The 25,478-nt window shown below is 45.4% G+C and overlaps 2 protein-coding genes across 3 annotated transcripts in view; both read left to right on the forward strand.

Moving 5' to 3' along the window:
• Positions 1–24,973, forward strand: ITPRIP (inositol 1,4,5-trisphosphate receptor interacting protein). 2 transcript variants are annotated; one of them, XM_068257577.1, is made up of 2 exons: positions 1–85; positions 22,039–24,973. In XM_068257577.1, the coding sequence occupies exon 2, from the start codon at positions 22,046–22,048 to the stop codon at positions 23,723–23,725; it is 1,680 nt and encodes a 559-aa protein (XP_068113678.1). In that variant the 5' UTR covers positions 1–85; positions 22,039–22,045; the 3' UTR covers positions 23,726–24,973. The 2 variants fall into 2 exon arrangements, with proteins under 2 accessions (XP_068113678.1, XP_068113679.1); XM_068257578.1 differs by lacking the exon at positions 1–85 and adding an exon at positions 11,966–12,045.
• Positions 1–25,478, forward strand: part of LOC137535707 (uncharacterized) — a 213,913-nt gene that overhangs the window by 36,589 nt on the left and 151,846 nt on the right. The window lies entirely within an intron of this gene.

Raw genomic sequence — 25,478 nt, forward strand, 5'->3', positions numbered from 1 at the left:
GAGCGGGCACAGGGGTAGCCCAGTGACTGCCAGCCTTCCCATACCGCCTCTGGGACATGCACTGACTCCGGGACATTGTGCCCAGGTAATGTCACTGTCTCTGTCCCCTCTCTATAACTTTACACCTTCTATAAATAACACTGAACAAGGGAGGGAGGAAACTTTCTCAATTAAAGTCTGCCTACTTTACAGGGAGCCTGACTGCGACATGTGCTGAGAGATCAGTGGCTGGCTGCAAGGAAGACCTGAGTTCTAGCAAAGACAGTTCCCACAGAGATTTGTAGCAGAGACTTGTAGATTTGTAACAGAGACTTGTAGTAGAGACATGTGATGTAGATTTGTAGCAGAGCCTTGTAGTAGAGACATGTGATGTAGATTTGTAGCAGAGACTTGTAGCGTGGACTTGTAGAGTAGATTTGTAGCAGAGACTTGTAATGCTGGGAATACAGGGAGTGATCCGCGCTTGATTAGCTGAGACTTGTAACGTAGATTTGTAGCAGGGAGTTGTAACATAGATACATGTAACTTAAATTTGTAGCAGAGACTTGAAGCGTAGGTGTAGATTAGTAGCAAAGATTTGTATTGTAGATTTGCGAATTCGCATAGCAATACAAGTGAATAGGACTGTTTCCACTTGTCAGGATTCATTTGCGTTTTTCTGTGCAGAAAAAATTCGCATGGCGGAGCCATCAGAATTCGCATACCGCATACCGCTATGCGAATCGCACACAATGTATTTAATAGGAAATTCGCATGCGGTTTGGATATGCGAATTTGCATAGAAACAATGGAAAAATCACACCAGCACTGCCATGGTTAACTTCGCATACATCGTCATTCATGCGAAGTTGCATGAAAATTCGCATAGTCCTGCATGCGAAATTTGCATCCGCATGCAAATTTTTCCCGCGACGATTCCCACCGCACAAGTGGAAATGCAGCCGTAGTGTAGATTTGTGGCAGAGACTTGTAGTGTAGATTTGTGGCAAAGACCTGTAGCGTAGATTTGTGGAAACGATGTAGCAGAGACTTGGAATATAGATTTATTGCAGAAGCTTGCAACTTAGATTTGTAGCAGAGGTTTGTAGCAGAGGCTTGTAATGTAGATCTGTAGCAAGACAAATAAGACAAGACAAATAACATTTATATTGCGCTTTTCTCCTTGCGGACTCAAAGCGCCAGAGCTGCAGCCACTAGGGCGCGCTCTATTGGCAGTAGCAGTGTAAGGGAGACTTGCCAAAGGTCTCCTACTGAATTAGTGCTGGCTTACTGAACAGGCAGAGCCAAGATTCGAACCCAGGTCTCCTGTGTCAGAGGCAGAACCCTTAACCATTACACTATCAGCCAACTGCTAATAGCAGAAACATGGAGCATAGATTTGTAAAAGAGACATGTAATGTAGATTTGTAGCAGATACTTTTAGCATAGATTAGCAGCAGGGACTTGTAACATAGATTTGCAACAGAGACGTGTTGCACAGATTTGAGGAATGGGCATGTAACAATGACAAGAACATTTCTATAGCGCTTTTTCCCATACGACTCAAAGCAGAGATTTGTAGAGTCTTGTGACATAGATTTGCTGAGTCATGTAACATAGATTTGTAGCAAAGACTGATAATGTAGTTTTGTAATGGAAACTTGTAACATAGATTTGTAGTAGTCATGTAACTTAAATTTGTAGCATAGACTATTAGTCATAGTTGTGTAGCAGAGACCTGTAGTGTAAATTTATAGCAGGTACTTGCGTGTTAACGTAGATTTGTAGCAGAGACTTGTAGTGTAAATTTGCAGCAGACACTTGTAATGTAGATCTGTAGCAAAGACATGGAGCATAGATTTGTAAGAGCCTTGTAATGTAGATTTGCAAAGGAGACTTGTTGCATAGATTTGTGGAAGAGACATGTAGCAGAGATTTTTAGAGACTTGCAAAGTAGATTTGTAGCATAGACTTGTGACATAGATTTGCTGAGTCCTGTAACATAATTTGTAGCAGAGACTTGTTAAATAGATTTGTACCCGAGACTGATAATGTAGTTTTGTAACGGAAACTTGTAACGTAGATTTGTAGCAGAGACTTGTAGTGTAGATTTGTAGCAGAGACGTGTAGTGTAGATTTGTAGCAGAGACTTGTAGTGTAGATTTGTAGCAGAGACTTGTAGTGTAGATTTGTAGCAGAGACTTGTAGTGTAGATTTGTAGCAGAGACTTGTAGTGTAGATTTGTAGCAGAGACTTGTAGAGTAAATTTGCAGCAGAGACTTGTAATGTAGATCTGTAGCAAAGACATGGAGCATAGATTTGTAAGAGTAATGTAGATTTGCAACAGAGACTTGTATAGATTTGTGGAAGAGACATGTAGCAGAGATTTGTAGAGACTTGCAAAGTAGATTTGTAACATAGACTTGTAACATAGATTTGTAGCAGAGACTTGTTAAATAGATTTGTACCTGAGACTGATAATGTAGTTTTGTAACGGAAACTTGTAGCAGAGACTTGTAGCGTAGATTTGTAACAGAGATGTGTAGCGTAGACTTGTAGCAGAGACTTGTAGCAGACTTGTAACAGAGATGTGTAGCGTAGACTTGTAGCGTAGACTTGTAGCGTAGACTTGTAGCAGAGACTAGTAGCAGAGACTATATAGCGTAGATTTGTAGCAGACTTGTAACAGAGCTGTGTAGCGTAGAATTGTAGCAGAGACTTGTAGCAGAGACTGGTAGCGTAGATTTGTAGCAGAGTCTTGTTTACATAGATGTGTAGCAGAGATTTGTAGCAGAGTCTTGTTACGTAGATTTGTAGCAGAGACTTGTAGCATAGATTTGTAGCAGAGTCTTGTTACATAGATTTGTAGCAGAGGCTTGTAAAGTAGAATAGACTTGTTAAGTAGATTTGTGGCAGAGACTTGTTAAGTAGATGTGTAGCAGAGTCTTGTTACATAGATTTGTAGCAGAGTCTTGTTACATAGATTTGTAGCAGAGTCTTGTTACATAGATTTGTAGCAGAGTCTTGTTACATAGATTTGTAGCAGAGTCTTGTTACATAGATTTGTAGCAGAGTCTTGTTACATAGATTTGTAGCAGAGTCTTGTTACATAGATTTGTAGCAGAGTCTTGTTACATAGATTTGTAGCAGAGTCTTGTTACATAGATTTGTAGCAGAGTCTTATTACATAGATTTGTAGCAGACTCGTATTACATAGATTTGTAGCAGACTTGTAACAGTTTTGTAGCAGAGGCTTGTAAAGTAGATTAGACTTGTTAAGTAGATTTGTGGCAGAGACTTGTAGTGTAGATTTGTAGCAGAGTCTTGTTACATAGATTTGTAGCAGAGTCTTGTTACATAGATTTGCAGCAGACTTGTAACAGATTTGTAGCAGAGGCTTGTAAAGTAGATTTGTAGCAGACTTGTTACATAGATTTGTAGCAGAGGCTTGTAAAGTAGAATAGACTTGTTAAGTAGATTTGTGGCAGAGACTTGTAGTAGAGATTTGTAGTGCTGATTTTTGTTATAGATCTTTCAGCTGGGTGCATGAAGCGGAGGTAAATGTACGGCAGACACATATCGCGGGTTACTATTAGCGTGCCCACACAGTTCGGGGTCCTGTCAGCTAGCGTGCGCTCCTATGTGCCGAGCGATGCAGTCATAGTGTGAGCACGGTATTCCACTGGCGCGGCTACCGCTATGAGCTGTATCGTGGCACTCTCCTCCACCGCAGCTTGTCACAGTGGCCATTAAACAAATGACCCACTGTCTGCGATGCACCTGCAGTGCATTACTGTGTGTCTCCCATGATCATCCCGGAAGTGCATTTTTTTTCTTCGGTGGCACCATGGCTATAATGTGTGGTGCGAATGTTCCAAATCGCATCACAACCGCACTGCAACAATCTGAAAGGAGCCTTATAGAACTAAGGGAGTGATGATATGGGGGGGGGGGGGGGGGGGGAGAGACAGCAGCGCTGTGATCAATATTAGACAAGTACTGGGATCTGACCTAATATCGAGTGCTGAACAGTTGGCATTAGGGACATATTGATTGTTTACCTGGTCAGGGTGTGTATGGCTAGTTTTATAGCAGACCAGGGACTTGTATAGGAGACTTGTCATTGCTGCAGGTCTCTCACTGGTGCAGCTGCTGATGGAGTTTCTGTGCAGCGGCCGCAGTACAAGTCAGTGAAGTTGTTCTCAGGAAGCGATCTGTGGCTAATAATAGAAGCTCATACTAGTGTCTACTGGCAGGGACTGTCTGTCTCCCACCACAATATACTGTGTCTCAGCTGCTTGGAGTCAGCGATGGCTACCAGCCCACTGGAGACTAGGTAGATTTTTACAAAAAGAATATGATGCAGGGACACATTGCCACAAGTAAGGCATCTAATGATTGAGGCCAAAGAAAAAGCATGCAGCCAGCGGAGTCACACCTGGAATAAGCATACAGTCAGTAGAGACACATCTGGAACAAGCATGTAGCCAGTGGAGACACATCTGGAACAAGCATGCAGCCAGCGGAGTCACACCTGGAATAAGCATACAGCTAGAGCAGTTACACCTGGAATAAGCATACAGCCAGTAGAGACACATCTGGAACAAGCATGTAGCCAGTGGAGACACATCTGGAACAAGCATGCAGCCAGCGGAGTCACACCTGGAATAAGCATACAGCCAGTAGAGACACATCTGGAACAAGCATGTAGCCAGTGGAGACACATCTGGAACAAGCATGCAGCCAGCGGAGTCACACCTGGAATAAGCATACAGCCAGAGCAGTTACACCTGGAATAAGCATACAGCCAGTAGAGACACATCTGGAACAAGCATGTAGCCAGTGGAGACACATCTGGAACAAGCATGCAGCCAGCGGAGTCACACCTGGAATAAGCATACAGCCAGAGCAGTTACACCTGGAATAAGCATACAGTCAGTAGAGACACATCTGGAACAAGCATGTAGCCAGTGGAGACACATCTGGAACAAGCATGCAGCCAGCGGAGTCACACCTGGAATAAGCATACAGCCAGAGCAGTTACACCTGGAATAAGCATACAGTCAGTAGAGACGCATCTGGAACAAGCATGTAGCCAGTGGAGACACATCTGGAACAAGCATGCAGCCAGCGGAGTCACACCTGGAACAAGCATGCAGCCAGAGCAGTTACACCTGGAATAAGCATACAGTCAGTAGAGACACATCTGGAACAAGCATGTAGCCAGTGGAGACACATCTGGAACAAGCATGCAGCCTGTGGAGTCACACCTGGAACAAGCCTGCAGCCAGTGGAGACACATCTGGAACAAGCATGTAGCCAGTGGAGTCACACCTGGAACAAGAATGTAGCCAGTGGAGTCACACCTGGAACAAGAATGTAGCCAGTGGAGTCACACCTGGAACAAGCATGCAGGCAGTGGGATCACACTAGGCTAGAATAAGCATGCAGCCAGTGGTAGCACCTGATTTGCATACTGGTTTGTTCTGGGTTTTTTTTGGTTTGTTCTTTTTTTTTTTAAGTAAGAGGATTAGTATAACAGCCAGGCATGTAGCCTATAAAGAGTCAGAAAAGCCAGCAATGGCACCACCATGTTCCTCTCACTTCAGCAAACTCCCTGGCTTTACCTCCGCTTCTTAGTATAAAAAGTTGTTTCTCTTTTGAGAGGTTATTTGCAGGAACGGTTACAGAACAGGAAGTGAGGTTCAGCCAAACTCCTCTTCCTGTCCTCAATCACTGACAAGCGGCACAGTGTGAAGCTGTGTGAGTTTCATCACTAATATTATACATGATTTCTATAGCGCTGACATTGTCTGCAGCACTTTGCAAAATCCATACAGTCATGTCACAGACATTGGCAAGCTGAACTCTAGATCAGGTCTGTACCATAATGTTCATGAATAAATGTATGTTTGGCCTGGTGCACACCAGAGGAGTTTTTCTGAGCGTTTTGAGTTTTTAAATCTGCTGCTAATGTTATTCTATGTGTCTGTGCACACTGGAGCAATGAGGTTTTGTAAAAAACCCCATAGCATTACATTGGGAAGAGATTTTGAAACCTCTAAAAGCTCTTCCCAATGTAAGGCCCAGTGCACACCGAGCGGTTTTTGGAGCGATCTGCCGGCCGCATCCGCCTCTAAAAACGCTTGTCTAATGTATTGAAATGGGATGGTGCACACCGGCGGTTTGCGGTTTTTGCCAAGCCGCAAACGCGCCTCCTGCTGCGCGTTTGCGGTTTTCGGAAGCGTTTCGTCCTCAATGTAAAGTATAGGAAAAACGCAAACCGCTCTGAAAAACGCTAGTTCAGAGCGGTTTGCCAGGCATTTTTGTTACAGTAGCTGTTCAGTAACAGCTTTTACTGTAACAATATGTGTAATCTGCTACACAAAAACGCACGCAAAGCCGCTAGGTATGTTTAGAAAACCTCTCTAAACATACCTAGAATCGCTCTGAAATCAGCTCCCAAAACCGCTAGCGTATTGCGGATCTGCTAGCGGTTTTGGTGTGCACTGGGCCTTATGCTGTGGTTTTTTTTTTACAAAACCTCATTGCTCCAGTGTGCACAGACACATAGGATAACATTAGCAGCAGATTTAAAAACTCAAAATGCTCAGAAAAACTCCTCTGGTGTGCACCAGGCCTTAGAGGCTAGGTCCACAGTGGTCCGTTGCATAACACACGCATTACAATGACTGTGAACTGCAATGGAGACTGGCCACAGACTTTTAGGCCCAGTGCATACAAAAACCGCTAGCAGATCCGCAATACGCTAGCGGTTTTGGGAGCTGATTTCAGAGCGATTCTAGGTATGTTTAGAGAGGTTTTCTAAACATACCTAGCGGTTTTGGGTGCGTTTTTGTGTAGCAGATTACACATATTGTTACAGTAAAAGCTGTTACTGAACAGCTACTGTAACAAAAATGCCTGGCAAACCGCTCTGAAGTAGCGTTTTTCAGAGCGGTTTGCGTTTTTCCTATACTTTACATTGAGGACGAAACGCTTCCGAAAACCGCAAACGCACAGCAGGAGGCGCGTTTGCGGCTTGGCAAAAAACGCAAACCGCCGGTGTGCACCATCCCATTGCAATACATTAGACAAGCGTTTTTATAGGCGGATGCGGCCGGCGGATCGCTCCAAAAACCGCTCGGTGTGCACTGGGCCTTATACAAAGACTGCATTCAGCGAGTTGAATAACGTGATCTGTTAACCTCCCAGGCGGTACAATAAATCCGCCAGTGCACCACTTTAAACTACATCTTTTTTTTTTTAAAGCATGTAGCTAGCCTAGTGCTAGCTACATGCTTCCCCCCTCCCTTCGCTATCCCTCTTACCCCTCCGATCGCCGCCGGCGCTTTTACCCTGCAGGGAATCCCGCTGTATGGGCTTCCCCATCGCCATGGCAACGGTCACGATGACGTCATGATGTCAGCGGGTATTCCGATCCACCCCTCAGCGCTGCCTGGCACTAATTGGCCAGGCAGCGAAAGGGGGGGGGGGGGGGCGGATAGTGGCGAATCGGCGGGTAGCGGCGGCGATTGTTATGCACACGCAGCTAGCAAAGTGCTAGCTGCGTATAGCAAAAAAAAAATTATGTAAGTCGGCCCGGCAGGGCCTGAGCGTACCCTCCGGCGGCTTACCCCGTGTCACACACGGGGTTACCGCCAAGGAGGTTAAAGAGGCTCAAAGACAAATAATACTAAAGCTCTGATACTTACCTGGTGCTTTCTCCCACCCCATAAACACGTCTCACGCCGTCCTCCCGCGGTCTGCCGTTCAGCCGCGGTGAGCTCCATTACCAAGCTTGCGCAGTAGGCCCTGACTGGTCACTGGGAAAATCATCGTAAAAATTGCGAGGTGGGTACGGGCCTTTACTGTGAACAGGCCCATAGAACTGGATGGGCAGTGAGTCGACATGCAAAATTATTCTGCAATGCAACTGAACTTTGAATATTTGAACGTTGAGGCTCTGTTCAGAAAGTGATGGCAGCATAGTGGGAGTGGGTTGGAGGCAGGCCTGATTTTAGAGGCAGATGAGGTGGGTCACCAGGAGTGGGCCAGCAGAGGGTGGTACTGGTGTAATGTCTGATTGCGCTGCCCGGAAGCTCCGTTCCACACTGAGCAGCACGCATGCTCAGTGTGAAGTTAATTATGCTGTTGATGGTCAAATAATAAATATCTGCGCTTCCACACCTCTTACACTCACCAAATTTTCAGGGTATGAAGGGGATCCCCCGAACGACCTCTATGCCAAATTGCAGCCCCAGAGACCCGCTGGTTCAGGAGATAGATTAGAGAAACCTATCTCAGAAACCAGTAGGGCTCAGGGCTGCAATTTGGCATAGAGGTAGTTCGGGGGGTCCCCTCCCTACCCTGAAAATTTGGGGAGTGTAGGATGTGAAGAAGCAGAGATATGTAGTATTTTACCATCAGCAGCATAATTAAAAAGGAACTATGGCCGCACAGTCTACTGCGCATGCGGGGCAGCGCAAATCTAAAGGCAGCGTAATCAGACACAACACTGGCAGAAGCAGGAAATTTGGGTGCATAAGGCAAGCGGACAAAAAGGGCGCCGCCATTCACTCCTATAATAAATATCGTTTGATGGGCGCTGAACAGGAAAAAAGGGTGCTGGAGATTCGGCGCTTGTGATGATTTAAGTTTACAAAATGCGCCCGTGACGTATAACGTTTACAAAAATGCTATTTATCGTGTTTAACTAAAACATTATTCAAAATGTTATCCCTTACCGTTTGTAAAACATTATTATTCACAAAATAAAGCGATCAGTACGTAACGTAAATTGTAATATATTTAAAAACAAAAAATTGCCCATTTACTTACCTGGGGCTTCTACCAGCACCCTGGAGTCTTCCTGGTCCCTCGCCGCCATTCTGCGCTCAGCCGCTCCTCCGCTGCTCCCATCCGTAATCAGACGGCCACTGCGCATGAGTGGCTCTGACCATGCGCCCCCCCTACCCCGCCCCCATAGCCGGGAGTGTTCTGCACATGCCCAGTAGCAATTTTTGCCTACTGCACAAACGCAGAGTGATCCTTGGCGTGGAAGCGTGATAGAGAATGTGTGCGTCATGGGGCCGCGCATCCAACATCGGAGGGGGGACACCGGAGGAACCACAAAGGAGCAGAAAGACCTCAGGGGGCTGGAAGAATCCCTAGGTAAGTAAATGGGCAATTTACTTACCTTAGGTTTCCTTTAAAGAGAACCCGAGATGAGAGGGATATGGAGGCTGCCATATTTATTTTCTTTTAAACAATGCACATTGCCTGGCTGTCCTGCTGATCCTCTGCGCTAATCGCCGCAAATCGCCCAAAAATGCTAAACGCAAACGCGTAACCTGCACCATTTTCAGCCAATTTCCCGGCGATCGCGTTTCAGTGCTATAGAAGTGCTAAACGCGATCGCTAAAAAAATCGACAAGTGTGAATGATGATTTTTTTTGCAGTCAACGCAAAAAAATCGCCATAGCAAAACGCTAGCAAAAGCGCTAGCGCTTTGTGATCAGCAAGTTTGAATGGGCCCTAACAGCTTACTGTAACAATATTGGTAATCTGATACACAAAAACGCTCCAAAAAACGCTAGGCATGTTTAGAAAATGTCTCTAAACATGCCTAGAATCGCTCTGAAAACTGCTTCAGAAACCTCCTAGCGTTTTGCAGATCTGCTAGAGGTTTGTGGTGTGCACTGGGCCTAAGTACAGGTGTCTCTGCCCTGTGGTGCTGGTAATGTCATCAGAAGACCAGACAAGGAAGTGATGTGCACAGGGAGTAGCACACATTGCGCAGTGTGTCCAGCCGGCCGGCATCATTTGTGGTCTCTTAGGAAGGTTTCATCACAGCGCAGACGGTAGATGAAGTCGAGCACTGAGAAGAGCTGCACAATACCTGTGTGCTGGAGAAAAGAGGTCTATCCCTAAATACAGAGCAGGGATCCAGCCAGAGGGGGCGCTGTCCTCTACTGACCAGCATTTCCTATGCCTTATCCGCTAAGAAGCAGATCTCTCGCCACCTCACTGAAACTTCAGAGATCTTCAATGAGATGCTAATAATTTTCGGTTGCATGCAGATTTCATGCAAATTGTATGCAGATCAGTATTTGGCCAATCAAATGCATTTCCTGCTGAAATTGGACCAATCTGAAATGGCATACACTGGTGTAACATGGCGTTGGGTCACAGATATCGTTGCGGTAAGCAAAGAGCCCACTGAGGAAGAAAGGAGCAGCGTAACTCATGTGATGTATTGTGCTCCGCGTTGCTGATTCTGCGTTAACCCCTGGGTGTCACCTCTGTGATGGTCACACCCAATCCACGCCTCAACTCCTCTCGCTAGGACATTGAGCAATTGCCCGGTTTGTCTTAATGGAAGCACTGGCCTTGGTGTCATCATCCTGTCTCCATAGAAACAGTATACATCACGTGGTTGTAGCCTAGAGACACCCCAATCGATCTGCTCTACTGTGCAAGCGCGAGTCTGTTTGTGCCTGTGCAGTGGAGCGGATCAATCAGGCTCGGCAAATTCCGCCTAGCCCGAAGAAAGAGCCGCTACTGCGCCTGCGCTGGATCCCGACAAGGTAAATCTATCAAGCCTTGTCGGGGGAGGATCGCGGGAGGCTTCGGGGAAGCCAGCGCTGGATTGCCTGCAGCTAATGGGATGGAGGAAGCCTCATTGGGACCCTGAGGCATCCCCCCCCCTTTTTATACAGGTTCTCTTTAGGGTGCCTATACATCTAGCCATTTTGGCGTATGGCCGACCAATAGACAGATCTTTGTTCAGCTCCCACACAGAGAAATGATGACCTATTGAGTGTTTCATTGTTCAGCTCCCATACAGAGAAATGATGACCTATTGAGTGTTTCATTGTTCAGCTCCCACACAGAGAAATGATGACCTATTGAGTGTTTCATTGTTCAGCTCCCATACAGAGACATGATGACCTATTGAGTGTTTCATTGTTTAGCTCCCACACAGAGAAATGATGACCTATTGAGTGTTTCATTGTTCAGCTCCCACACAGAGACATGATGACCTATTGAGTGTTTCATTGTTCAGCTCCCATACAGAGACATGATGACCTATTGAGTGTTTCATTGTTCAGCTCCCACACAGAGAAATGATGACCTGTTGAGTGTTTCATTGTTCAGCTCCCATACAGAGAAATGATGACCTGTTGAGTGTTTCATTGTTCAGCTCCCATACAGAGAAATGATGACCTGTTGAGTGTTTCATTGTTCAGCTCCCATACAGAGAAATGATGACCTATTGAGTGTTTCATTGTTCAGCTCCCACACAGAGAAATGATGACCTGTTGAGTGTTTCATTGTTCAGCTCCCATACAGAGAAATGATGACCTGTTGAGTGTTTCATTGTTCAGCTCCCATACAGAGAAATGATGACCTGTTGAGTGTTTCATTGTTCAGCTCCCATACAGAGAAATGATGACCTATTGAGTGTTTCATTGTTCAGCTCCCACACAGAGAAATGATGACCTGTTGAGTGTTTCATTGTTACCAGAAGTGTTGGCACAGCCACACAGAAGTTTTAGGACCCCTAATTAGTTTTCAGGAGTGCTGCTGCAGTCAGACCATTCACTCTTGCAAATTGAACGCAGACAAGTTCTAAGCAGGATTAGTAGTCTATGATCATATGTTTATCTCATCACGCCACGTGTCACTCCAGGTTACACTATAAGCTGTAATTACTGTCTGGAAAATCTGTTCAGGAACAAAAAAACTACTTCTGTATGCATAGAAAAGCCCTGACGCCAAACCTAATGTAGGCATGTCTCAGTGCTTGAATATGAACACGGGGAGGGGGTAATCTGTCAGCTGAGGGGATCACTCCTCGGTATACCTTTCTGCAGGGTGTAATGTCACTTGCACAGCGCAGGCTCGGGGTTGGCATGGAAGGTGAGATCAGCTGGAACTTCCAGAAGGGCAGAAGCTCTCTGTATGTCTGGGTGGAGGTGACTCCGCCCTGATAATTGCTCTGTTACGGGGAGCAGTTGGGAGCCTCACGTGCGGACTCTGCAGACAGGCAGCGCGGAGCAGGTAGGACTCTGGCGGGGGGTCAGCATGTCACAATGCTGTAATATAATAATAATAATAATAATCAGGACTTCTGTATGTTTGACTTAAAGGGTGACTCCACCCACAGGGATTTGTGGGTACTGTGCTGATGAATCACTCTGCAGATTCTGATATCTCTGACGATTCCATATTCAGAGCTTTGCTCTTCTGTACACAGTCTCTCTCCTCCTGCTGCAGTCTTCCGTGTAGGAAGTGACTGACTCTACGCATTTACATGTGATCTGGCTGTACATCATGGCACTTATTCATTTCGTTTTTTCTCCTAAGCGTTTTCCTGTATTATATTCCGACTCCTTAAAAAGAAGTGAGAAGACTATGGAGGGTGTCATATTTTTTCCCTTTTAAGCAATACCAGCAGGATGTCCTGCTGATCTATTTGGCTGCAGTAGTGTCTGCATCACACAAGAAACAAGCATGCAGCTAATCTCGTCAAATCTGACACTGTCAGAGACACCTGATCTGCTGCATGCTTGTTCAGGGGCTATGGCTAAAAGTATTAGAGGCAAAGGATCAGCAGGACAGCCAGGCCACTGGTATTGCTTAAAAGGTAAAAGACGTGGCAGCCTCCATATAACTTTCACCTCAAGTTCACTTTAAAGGACACCCGAACAAAGAGGGATATTTTTATTTAGTTTCAAACAATACCAGTTGCCTGGCAGTCCTGCTGATCTCTTTGGCTGCAGTAGTGTCTGAATCACACCCGTGAAACAAGCGCAAAGCTAATTTAGTCAGACTTCAGTCAGAAACCTCTGATCTGCATGCTTGTTCAGGGTCTATGGCTTAAAGCATTAGAGGCAGAGGATCAGCAGGACAGGCAGGCAATGTGCATTGTTTATAAGGAAACAAATATGACAGCCTCCATATCTCCAGTTCAGGTGTCACTTTCCTTCTACTTTGTGCTACTTTTTTCAATTATAAAGTACTAAAAGTGATTATAAGCAGAAGATGAAAAAGTATCTCCTAGGAGAAAACGTAAGCCTATTACACACTTTCAATTATGATTGGCCAATCGCTGACCAATTTTACCACCTCCTTACACTATTCAATATCTGTTAATCCTCATAATTCCTGGAGGTGGTAAAATTGGTCAGTGATTGGCCAATCATAATTGAAAGTGTGTAGGAGGCTTTAGGAGAAAAAGTGAAATAAAGTCTGGTACACACTTTCAATCATGATTGGCCAATCTCTGATCAATTTTACCACATCTATGTAGTGTGAAAGTGTGTACCAGGCTTAAAGAGAACCTGTAACAAAAGAAAAAATCCCCTGGGGGGTACTCACCTCTGGAGGGGAAAGCCTCAGGGTCCCAATGAGGCTTCCCCCTCCCCTGTAGCTGCAGGCAGTCCAGCGCTGGCTCCCCCGAAGCCTCCAGCAATCCTCCTCCGACAAGCCTGTCAAGGGATGATTTATTTACCTTCCCTGGCTCCAGCGGGGGCGCTATTGTGGCTGTCAGCACGGAGATAGGTGGAAATAGCCGATCTCCATCGGGTCCGCTCTACTGTGCAGGAGCAGGAGACTAGCGTCTGCGCAGTAGAGCGGACCGACAGCGATTGGCTATTTCCGCCTATCTCTGAGCGGAGAGCCGATACGGCGCCTGCGCTGGAGCCGGGAAGGTAAATATTTACATCCCCGCTGTTCAGAGGGGCACAGCGAGACCGCCGTGGGACTGATGAGGACGGGGAAGCCTCGATAGGGTCCAGAGGCTTCCCCCTACTGAGGTGAGTACCCCCAGGGGAACTTTGTTTAGTTACAGGTCTTCTTTAAAGAAAACCTGTACTGAAAAAAAACTCCCCTGGGGGGTACTCACCTCGGTAGGGGGAAGCCTCTGGACCCTATCGAGGCTTCCCCCGTCCTCCTGTGTCCCACGGTGGTCTTGCTGTAGCCCCCGGAATGTACAGGCGGCAAATCCGACAGCCGATCGCCGCCATTCCGGGAGGATTTTCGCTGCCGCCGTGGGACCGAGGAGGACGGGGGAAGCCTCAATAGGATCCGGAGGCTTCCCCCACCCGAGGTGAGTACCCCCCAGGGGAGTTTTTTCATTACAGATTTTCTTTAAGGGCTAATGAAGCTTGAAAAAGATTGTTTGGGGAATTCTTGGTTTTGTTAAGCAGGTGTATATGATGTATTTTCAATCAGAGTCTGCAGTATCTCAGATAATTAGCAGATTTGGATTTTGAATGGCATATATTAAAGTGGACTTGAACTCTTGCACAGGACAGAAGGAAAACAGAAATGCACCCTGCATGTATTTAGAGAGTTTAGCCTGTTTAATTCCCCCTCATATGTGACTAATCACAAATTGTAATGTGATCTCTTAGCTGTGTCAGCTGACTGCCATGGCAGATATGGCAGATAAACTCATTTGAAAGCACAGGATGTTAATATGTCTGCTTCCATGAAAGCAGGAAGTATACACACTGCAGATTTATTGCAGGATTTGTATCAGCTGTAACAAATAAATGTTTTTCTTTACAGGACCACTGTCACAAAAAAGAGGCAGTTAAAATCTGGCAGAAACGACAGGTTTTGGGCCGGTCCATCTCCTCATAGGGAATTTCATAGTTTTCTTTGTTTTCAACAGCATTTTATGAACAGCAGTTTAACTGCTAAAATAGTAAGATACCAGCCGGCCTCCCTACTCACTTGCACACTATTTTGTCAGTGACTTTGCAACTGCCTCCATATAACTCTTCCTTCACTTGTCCTTTTAAAAAACAACTGAAGGAAGAGGGCTTTGAAGGCTGCCATATTTATTTACTTTTTAAGCAATGCCAGTTGCCTGGATGTGTCCTGCTGATATTCTGCCTCTAATACTTTTAGCCATAGACCCTGAACAAGCATGCAGCAGATCAGGTGTTTCTGATATCATTGTCAGATCTGACTGGATTAGCTGTATTTGGCTGCAGTAGTGTCTGAATAATACCAGAAACATGCTTGTTTTGGTGTTATTCAGACACTACTGCAATCAAATACACCAGCAGGCTGCCAGGCAACTGGTATTGTTTTAAAGAGAACCCGAGGTGGGTTTGAAAAATATTATCTGCATACAGAGGCTGGATCTGCCTATACAGCCCAGCCTCTGTTGCTATCCCAAACCCCCCTAAGGTCCCCCTGCACTCTGCAATTACTCATAAATCACAGCCGTGCTGTGAGGCTGTTTTTATCTCTATAGTGTCAGTCTGCTGCTCTCCCCGCCTCCTGCAGAACTCCAGTCCCCGCCTGCATCCCTTCCCTCCCTGCTGATTGGAGGGAAGGGACGGGGGCAGGGACCGGAGCTATGCAGGAGGCGGGGGAGCAGCTGAGACTGACACTACAGATGTAAACACAACCTCACAGCACGGCTGTGATTTATGAGGGATTGCAGAGTGCAGGGGGACCTTAGGGGGGTTTGGGATAGCAACTGAGGCTGGGCTGTATAGGCAGATCCAGCCTCTGTATGCAGATAACATTCTTTAAACACACCTCGGGTTCTCTTTAAAGGAAATAAATATGGCAGCACCCATATTCTTCTCCCTTCAGTTGTCCTTTAAGCATTCCCACAGTGACTTTGCTGTGTGCTGGCCTGTTGTCAATATGTGCCTTCAGTTTTGCTCTCCAGCATGTAATAGACACTCCTGTCTGCATAATGAGTTGCTGCAGGTGATGGGCAGAGCGTGGCAGAGAGGAGCAGCCAGCAATCAGAACTGTGCCACATCCATTGCTTCTGCTTATTACCCTGATTACTGAACACTAAACATCAATTTGCCTTCTTAAAACAGAAGAGCTTTGTAATTATTCATCTTTATGTGAGGTGAGCAAGACACATCTCCCATGATGCATCACTGGTGAATAGGACAATCATGACTTCATGTTCCTGAAAGGCCGAGACACATCCAGAACCACTGCAGTGCACAGTGTGCCCGTGTGGTGTACTAATTGTACAGAGACATACTTATTATTATTATTGTTATTTAGTGTGACATCTTCTGCAGCACTTTACAGAGTACATAGTCGTGTCACTGACTGTCTTCAGAGGAGCTCATACTCTAATGATTACTATAGTTATTAGATTACTTACATTCCTACTTTACCCTTATTGTTATTATTTATTTTATTTTAAGTATTTGTATAGCGCCGACATATTACGCAGTGCTGAACAGATTATATATTGTCTTGTCACTAACTGTCCCTCAGAGGGGCTCACAATCTAATCCCTACCATAGTCATATGTCTATATCGTGTAGTGCACGTATCATAGTCTAGGGCAGTGATGGCTAACCTTGGCACTCCAGCTGTGGTGGAACTACAAGTCCCATGAGGCATTGCAATACTCTGAAAGCTCTAAGCATAACTCGGGGAGGCAGAGGCATGATGGGATTTGTAGTTTTGTCACAGCTGGAGTGCCAAGGTTAGCCATCACTGGTCTAGGGCCAATTTAGGGTGAAGCCAATTAACTTATCTGTATGTTTTTGGGATGTTTGAGGAAACCGGAGTACCCGGAGGAAACCCACACAGACGCAGGGAGAACATACAAACTCCTTGCAGATGTTGCCCTAGCTGGGATTCGAACCAGAGACCCAGCGCTGCAAGGCGAGAGCGCTAACCACTACGTCACCCTGCTGCCCTACCCTTAGCTCCAACTGTCCCTCTTTGGGAGCCGTGTCCCTCTTTCCTCCTCATTTGTCCCTCTTTCAGGACTTTGTCCCTCTTTCTATGTAAATATATATATTTCTCTACTAAAAATGTGTTTGTCTCTAAACTTTATTCCCATCCTTTAAATTGATAAATTACTAATTTTAAAATTTTAATATGAAGGAAAATGAATCAGGATAGAGAGGACCAGTGTGGTTTGAATTATAAAACCACATATTTTTCTTATGAAATCTTTATGATATGCGTGACTAGGGGTGTGGCTTAAGTGTCCCTCTTTCTCATCTCAAAAAGTTGGGAGGTATGCTTTACCAATTGAGCAGGTCAGCCCTACATCTTGCAGCAATGTCCGATCCATACATGCGACCAGTTTCGGCCTAAAATTTGGCTGCATAACTGTTCAGAGTCTATGGCTAAAACTATTAGAGGCAGAGGATCAGCAGGACAGCCAGGCAACTGGTGTAGCTTAAAAGGAAATAAATATGGCAGCCTCCACATCAGTGACATGACTATGTACTCTTGTTTCAGTTGTCCTTTAAAGTTACAGGTTTGCTTTAGGGATTAGATTGTAAGCTCTTCTGAGGCCATTCGGGTGATTCACTCAGTAACTGTGCTGCAGAAGACTTTAGTGCTACTTAAATACATAATATATGGTAGGGATTAGATTTTGACGTTCTGTCTGGACAGTCAGTGACATGACTATGAACTCTGTAAAGTGCTGCAGCGGATCTCAGTACTATGTAAATGCCTAAAAGTACGTACACAGGTCCAACTTTTTCGAACAACTTGTTGTCCGACTTGTCGTTTGAACGACAAGTTGGACGTGTGTACGCACTGCCGAGTGACTGATAACAGCTGGTTTGCCTGATCAGCTTAGTGGATCCGTTGGACCAACTGTCTTTCAAACGACTGTAAAGCCGGCCATACACTAGCCGATTACCCGCCATTCGACAGCAGATTCGATCACTGGAATCGAATCTGCCGTCACATCGTTCACGCTAAACTTCAAACTATTTCGTCCCGAAATAGATTAATCGCTCCGTGCGGGAAATTACCGTCGATCGCCCGCGGGTAGGGAGCACGTCGCTAGCGGCGTACGGTCGATGCATGTATACATTACCTGAAGCCTGGTCCCGGGCATCTTCTCCGCATCACCTCCCGGCTGGCATTTTCTCCGCATCACGGCAGGCATCCGGCGGCATCCGTGTATAACTTCCTGTGTCACTGCAGTGACAGCGGAAGTACAAATAGAGGGCGCTCTATTTGAACTTCTGCTGTCACTGGAGTGACAGAAAGTTATACGCGGATGCCGGATGTCGTGATGCGGAAGGTGGTGGGAGAAGATGCCAGCCGGGAGCTGATGCGGAGAAGATGTCCGGGACCAGGCTTCAGGTAATGTATGCGGGGGGGCAGGCGACAGCGGCAGCTCAGCAGATGGTGAATTGGTTTCAGGCTGAAATCGATTCACAATCTGTTTGCAGTAAAGGCAGCCATACGATCCCTCTCTGATCAGATTCGATCAGAGAGGGATCTATCTGTTGGTCGAATCTGATGGCAAATCGACCAGTGTATGGCTACCGTTAGGTCCGTACATGTGTACAAATGACTTTTAGTCATTTGTCCAACTAATAGACGTTCAAACAAGTCGTTTGATGAGTCATTTAATTTAGTCCATTGTTGTATCCAGTCCATTGTCCATTATCAAGTTGGTTAAACGACATGTAAACTAGCATATCGGCTGCTTTGTTGGTCAGTGTACATGACGTCTGAACGACTTCAAACAACCAGTTTACACAGCAGTCAGGCGTAAAGTTGGACGTGTGTACGCACCTTAATTTTATATAACATTGCAAACTGACCTTGCAATAATAAATTGCCATAGTGGTAAATTTATATATAAACAAGACTTTTGATAAAGTAGAAGCAGTAGAGTATTGTACTGTGTTAACCATAAGTAAATTCAAGGAGTTTTGAATCAGGATGATACCATTTATTGGCTAACTTAGAGATGAATAAACCGTAACCTTTCCACTAATAATAAGCCTTGGTCGGACTTGCAGGAATAAAGGCTTGCAGGAATAAAGGTTTATTCATCTCCAAGTTAACCAATAAATGGTATTATCCTGATTCTAAACTCCTAGGAAAGTAATGATGTATGATTGGAAGAAAATAAAAAAGCCATGAAGGAGTCTGATGACTAATTATAGAACTGAAGAGCAGCCCAGCCCTGGAACATGGATGTGTGTCTGGCTGCCTGTCTGCCAGGTGTGTTATGCAGATAGTGTGGCCTCGCCCTTCCTAGAGACGGAGGGAGAAGCTGTTGTTATGTGTACAGTGAGCTCTTAGGAAACGCTGGGCGTAGCACGGCTCTCTACATCAGCTGACAGAGAACACAGCACTGGAGGGGAACCCCACCAATCAGGATCAGCACCTAAACCTGCAGAGCCACCTGACACCACACTCAGCTGACAGTACGCCTTCTCCTAATCATAAACTATTCACATAAATCAGTAGATTAGACAGAGAGGTCCAGTTTACTATTGTTGTATTCTCTGTGTAGAAACGACAAGCTGATCAGGAGGTTCATCCATCTCTGATGCACCCGCTAGGTGGCACTCAGCACAGGCAGCCATTAAATTAAAACTAATAAGCTATATACTTATCTCGGGACATCCTTCAGAGGTTTTCCCCTTCGTCCTCCGCCAGGTCGTTCCACAAAGCTTGTGGCCGCACTGAGCTTGTGCAGTAGCACGGACCCGCTCGGGCTTAGGTGGAAAAGCCAAGGCCGATCAGGTCCGTGCTACTTGTGCAGATGGCTTGCACGTGTGCAGTAGCATAGGCCTGACCAGGTTTTGCTTTTTCTGCTGATGCCCAATTAGGTTCGTGCTACTGCACATGCGCGGACAACGTTGGAATGGCTAGGTGGAGTATGATAGGGGAGGCCTCTAGATTAAAGGGGAACTTCAGCCTAAACAAACATACTGTCATCAAGTTACATTAGTTATGTTAATTACAATAGATAGGTAATATAATCTCTTACCCACCCTGTTTTAAAAGAACAGGCAAATGTTTGTGATTCATGGGGGCTGCCATCTTTGTCATAGGGGCAGCCATCTTTTTGGTTGAAAGGAGGTGACAAGGAGCAGGAGACACAGTTCCAACTGTCTTGTGTCCTGATTACCCCTCCCAGCTGCACACGCTAGGCTTCAAATGTCAAATTCAAAATGTAAAAAAAAAAAAAAATTGCACCAAAACAGCAGAACGATAAAAACAAAATCAGAAATCCCATCATGCTTTGCACAGCATCAGGGGGAAAAAGCCCGGGCAGTTTTCTTTTGTGCAGGTAAAAATGAGGTTTGTATAAGAGAAACAAAGTTCTGATGCTGTGAAACTGAAGAAACACAAAGCCTTTTCAGTGCTGCTGAGTCGATTTTTAGTCTGGAGGTTCACTTTAACCAGTCTCTTCCCTCTATTCAGGTGAGTATCCATTTAGGGCACCTTTTTCTCCTACAGGTACACTAAATTGCACCCCAATCCCTGCTGACAACTTTAATTGTGTGTGTGTACATACCTTTAGAGGTCAGAATTTTATTTCCCTTCAGCAAACACTGAACTGATAAGAAAGCACCCTTCTGTGACTGTAAGGGCCCTTTTCCACCTGCAGTCGCTAGCGTTCACGCTGAACGCTAGCGATTGCTGAATCGCAAAACCGGCGATTCCCCGACGTTTTGCGGCCGCGATTTTGCTATGCTATGCACTGCATAGCAAAATCGCGGCAAATATCGCTCCGCCGCGCGTTCGCGTAAAAAAACGAATCGCGGTAGTGGAAATGACCTACCGCGATTCCTATGTTAAAAAGCAAACCGTAGCGATTGTAAAATCGCTAGCGGTTCGCGACTTTGCGATTCAGCCAGCGCAAACGCGCTGGTGGAAAAGGGCCCTAAAGACAGATTTTTGTCATCACACTCATTCATGTTTGTCTAAAACCTAGCACCGGTGCAGCTGTCCTGTGACATTGCTGATAGTTTTTCTGCAATCACTAAATGAGTGCGACTGTCACTTGTTATCCTCTCCCCTTTCCATATTACAGGACGAGCTGCACAGTTGTCGCTGAGAGGTATGTCTGTAAAGTGCACATTCTGAAAACTGTCAACCTATTTAAAGGACCACTGTTGCAGAAATCGTAACATTTAAAATACTTGTAAACACATAAAATAAGAAGTCCATTTCTTCCTGAGTAAAATGAGTCATAAATTACTTTTCTCCTATGTTGCTGTAACTTACAGTAAGTAGTAGAATTCTGAGGTTACCGACAGATTTTGGACTAGCCCATCTTCTCATAGGGGGGTGTTCTCAGGGTTTTCTTTATTTTTAAAAGCACTTAGTGAATGGCAATTCAATTGCTCTGTCCAACTGCCAAAAAAAGTGTGCAGTGAGCAGGGAGGCTGGCCAGCATCTTTATATAAATCTTTTTCAGGAAGTGTCTTTATAAAGAATAAAGGCCATGCTGATATTACTGCCTTGATAAAGTCAGGCATGTGGTATAACAGAGGCGCCAAGTAGAGTAAAATTAGTTCTGAAAAAATGGCCAGACAACAGGCAGGTTACTTCAAGTTTAAAGTAACATTTTATTATGAGCTCCAAAAGTGCAACGCGTTTCACGGGTAACAGTCCTGCTTCTTCAGGCAAACAATTTGTGGAGGGAGCAAAGTCGGGTCAAGAGCCAGATATAGCGCCTCTGTAGACCCGACTTTGCTCCCTCCAAAAATTGTTTGCCTGAAGAAGCGGGACTGTTACCCGTGAAACGCGTTGCACTTTTGGAGCTCATAATAAATGTTACTTTAAACTTGAAGTAACCTGCCCGTTGTCTGGCCATTTTTTCAGAAGGGAGGTGAGTCCACCCACTTCCCCCTTTTTAACAATTTTAACAAATTTTACTCTCTTTGGCGCCTCTGTTGTTATACCACATAATTGTTGAGTCCACCCCGGGTGGAGGGGTGTATCCCCATCTCCTTCTATCTACAGAGAGCGACTTCTTAACCCTGAGTGGGGTCAGGTTACAATTCTCCCCGCCTGCTTATCCAGTGGTTGCCTTGGAGGCGACCCGTCCTTGTGAGTATAACCATTGTGTGTGTTTGCATCAGACATCACCTCATTAACATACTACACCATATCGGGCTCTCGGTTCTCCCCCTTTCTTTCCAGCTTGATAAAGTCAGGGTACTTTTACCTCTGAAACTGACTAACTGAAAATATGTCCTCAAATATATTGTTGGTATGCATGTTGCAGACACCCTTTTAACTCTTTATTTTTTTGCCTTTCAGAACCACAATGCAAGCTGGGATTTTCAAGGTTTGCCTTGTGGTCATCACGGCCATCGTCAACCACCCGCTTCTCTTCCCAAACAATGGCTCCACTGTCCCCGAAGAAGTGATTGCTCAAAAGCTAAAGGAAAGAGAGGAAAATCTAAAGCTTCAGCAGTTGGAACTCGAGCAGCTTCTCTCTCACTCGGAGACGACCCAAGAAGACGAAACCAATGCCGACAGCAAGACAACAGAGGACGGGTCCTTGTGGGACTTCTGGAGTGTCATGTCCATGATCATCTTCCTGATGATTGAGGTGTGGCGGCAGGATTTTCTAGATTCCAACAATTCTCATGAACCACCAAAAGAAGAGGATGACCTTGCATTCATCGGAAGCAGCTGCCATGGTGCTCCGTTTCCAAGCAAGGCAAAGTTGGCCATATTTCATGATCAGTACATTCGAACAACTACCAATGATGTGGCTCGTACTAAAGAGTTTGTAGAAGGTTTTGCTGACGACTTGTTGGAGGCTCTAAGGAGTGTCTGTAACCGTGATACTGATATGGAAGTTGAAGACAGCATCTGCATTGGAAGTATGTATGAAAACTGGAGAGTCAACAAGCCGTTGATCTGTGATTTGATTGTACCGTTTGCTCCTCCGGAACCCTACCATTTTCGCTGCCAACCTCCCATTGCCCCCAACCAGCAAAATTATGGTGAAATTCATGTCCGTGGACCCGATGACGAATCAGGTTGTGTCTGTGACAAGAAGAAACTTGGAGAAGATATGCTCTGCCTTCTACACAACCCCAACAACAAGAAGAAAGTAATCAAAGATGTCAATTTACTGTGTGCCAAGAACAGCAACCACCTGGCCACCGACCAGGTCATGAAATGGTTCCAGAGGTCTATAACCAAGGCCTGGGGCAGGATATCCCACAAGTATGAATTTGAACTCACTTTCAGCCATTTGGACTCTCCTGGAGCTTTGAGAGTCAAATTCAAATCTGGGAAAGTCATCAGCTTCAATATTAGTCCAGTGGTTCAGTATGAAGACTCTGATCTCTACTTTATTTCTCATTTCCCCAATAACAATGGGTCAGAAGAAGCATCTTCCAGCATTTACTGGAACTTGTCTTTTGCAGTGTATGAGAGAAGGTTTCTTAAGGAGTTTGCTAAAAGCTTACCAGACAGTTCATGCCACCTTAGTTGCCTACAGATTATGACTTTTCTTCATTCCAAACAGAGTCACCTAACTGGTCCTAGTGGCCTCACAAGTTATCACCTAAAGACTGTTCTCTTGCACCTTCTGCTCACCCGGGCCTGCTATGATTGGTGCAACGTCATGCTGGAGGAGAGGTTGCGGGACATGTTCAAGCACCTGGAAAAATGTCTGCTGGAGAAAAAGCTCCAACACTTTATGATTGGAAATCCCAAACTTCCGAACTCTGTCAACATCCCGGAACACTTCCGCCTAGTGGAACCTCTCAATCTCTTTCGATCTTTTGTCCTCAACAGAGACCTTTACCAGAAAACATTGTCCATGTTTTATGAGATGTTGAAGAATGCTTCAGTTGTCATCAATGAGTACAGTTTTCACCTTCCTGGAGGGACACCCAACAAGAACAGTTTTCACCTTCCTGGAGGGACAGCCAACAAGAACAGTTTTCACCTTCCTGGAGGGACATCCATCAAGAACTCCCATTAGCAACGACAGGTTCCTCAACCTGAATTTAATTTGTACAAACCACCCCGCAAAGGGTTTCAGTTGTTACAGATATAGAACTAAATGCTGAGCTGGAATAATGGGGGTTACTATTGGCCAGGCCAATTCAATTCTTCCGTTTCCACAGAGGACAGACTTTGTTTTCTGATTTTCTCCGGTGAAAATATTTGCCATAAAATGCTTGGTTTTATTTATATGTTCTTACAGCTGCTGTTTATACAAAATATTGTTCTGTAGTTTATAATGAAAACTCGTAATCCACTCAAACTCAGGTCATTTAAACTATAACTCAATCGATGTGTTGTAAAAGTACCTGTGCCTTCTGATCTCTTTCCAGATACATTTTATTTCAGTTGTTCGGTACCTGAAAAAGTGATATCTGAAGTTGTCCCATGGTTTCCTGAGGCTTGGAAGTCTTCCATTGTATGTGCATCTGCTGCACATGATATATACACTGCCGCCCGGTAACAAGAAATTTGGTCGCCAGTGAATTTTGGGCAACCATGGAATTTTGGGAGCAGCCAGAGAGGCCCACATGAATTGACTGTTAGGGAATGGGGAGATGTGAGTGTCGAAGGCGGGAAAATTTCCTCTTATAGACGCAATTAGTGTGGGTGCCTATGGCAGCGACCAAACCTCCCTGATATATCAAAAGGCTTGCAGTGGGGGGAAGCATTAAAGGACTGATCCTAACAATTAAAAAAAAAAATCTACTTACCCAGTCCCAGGGCATTCTTTGGCCCCTGGCAGCTGATATGTCCCTCGCCGCCAATCCGGTGTCCCGGGATCCCCTACGTTTCAAATGCCGACCTTGCCAGGCCTGCGCGCTCACGTGGCCTCGAGGGCTCTGTGATCGCAGGGGCTCTCTGAAGCTTCGGGTAACTAGAGTTAACAAGACCTGGGTAAGTAGATCTTCTTTTTTTTTTTCCTAATTGCTCGGATGTGTCCTTTAAGGTTAGGCACAGGTGGGTGGTCAGTTAGGGTTAGTTATCAACAACAACAACAACAACAAATAACATTTGTAAAGCGCTTTTCTCCCGTGGGACTCAAAGCGCATAAGCATGGCTCCGACCATCGTGGTACAGAGGAAGAATTTTATAAATCTGGAAATGCCAGGCTAAACAGGTGGCTTTTCAGTCTGGATTTGAATAGCTCCAGGGATGGTGCTGTCTTTACTGGGTGTGGTAGGGAGTTCCAAAGAGTAGGGGCAGCATGACAGAAGGCTCTGTCTCCAGATTTTTTGAGGTGCACTCTGGGAGTGACCAAGTTTATAGAACTTGCTGATCTGAGGTTGTGAGAGGTGTGGTGCAGCTTCAGCAAGTCCTTCATGTATCCAGGGCCCAGATTGTGCAGGGATTTGAATGTCAGCAGTCCAATCTTGAAGAGTATTCTCCATTCTACTGGTAGCCAGTGCAGTGAGCGAAGGATCGGTGTAATGTGACAGTGGCGAGGCTGGTTTGTTAGCAATCTGGCAGCAGCATTCTGCACTAATTGCAGGCGACGCAGGTCCTTTTTGGGGAGGCCAGCATAAAGGGCATTGCAGTAGTCCAGCCGTGATGTGATGAAGGCGTGGACTAGGGTTTGAAGATCCTCTGGGGGAATCAGATGTTTAATCTTTGCAATGTTCTTCAGATGAAAGAAGGAAGATTTAACTACAGATGAAATTTGGTTTCTGAAACTCAATTCCCCATCGATTAGTACGCCAAGGCTGCGCACAAGGTTGGAGCTGTTTATG

Source organism: Hyperolius riggenbachi, chromosome 10 (assembly GCF_040937935.1).
Source record: "Hyperolius riggenbachi isolate aHypRig1 chromosome 10, aHypRig1.pri, whole genome shotgun sequence".
NCBI classification, from domain to species: Eukaryota; Metazoa; Chordata; class Amphibia; order Anura; family Hyperoliidae; genus Hyperolius; species Hyperolius riggenbachi.

Excerpts from the sequence above, each read along its gene's own strand:
- ITPRIP (XM_068257577.1), top strand. The coding sequence starts at position 22,046 with ATGCAAGCTGGGATTTTCAAGGTTTGCCTTGTGGTCATCACGGCCATC.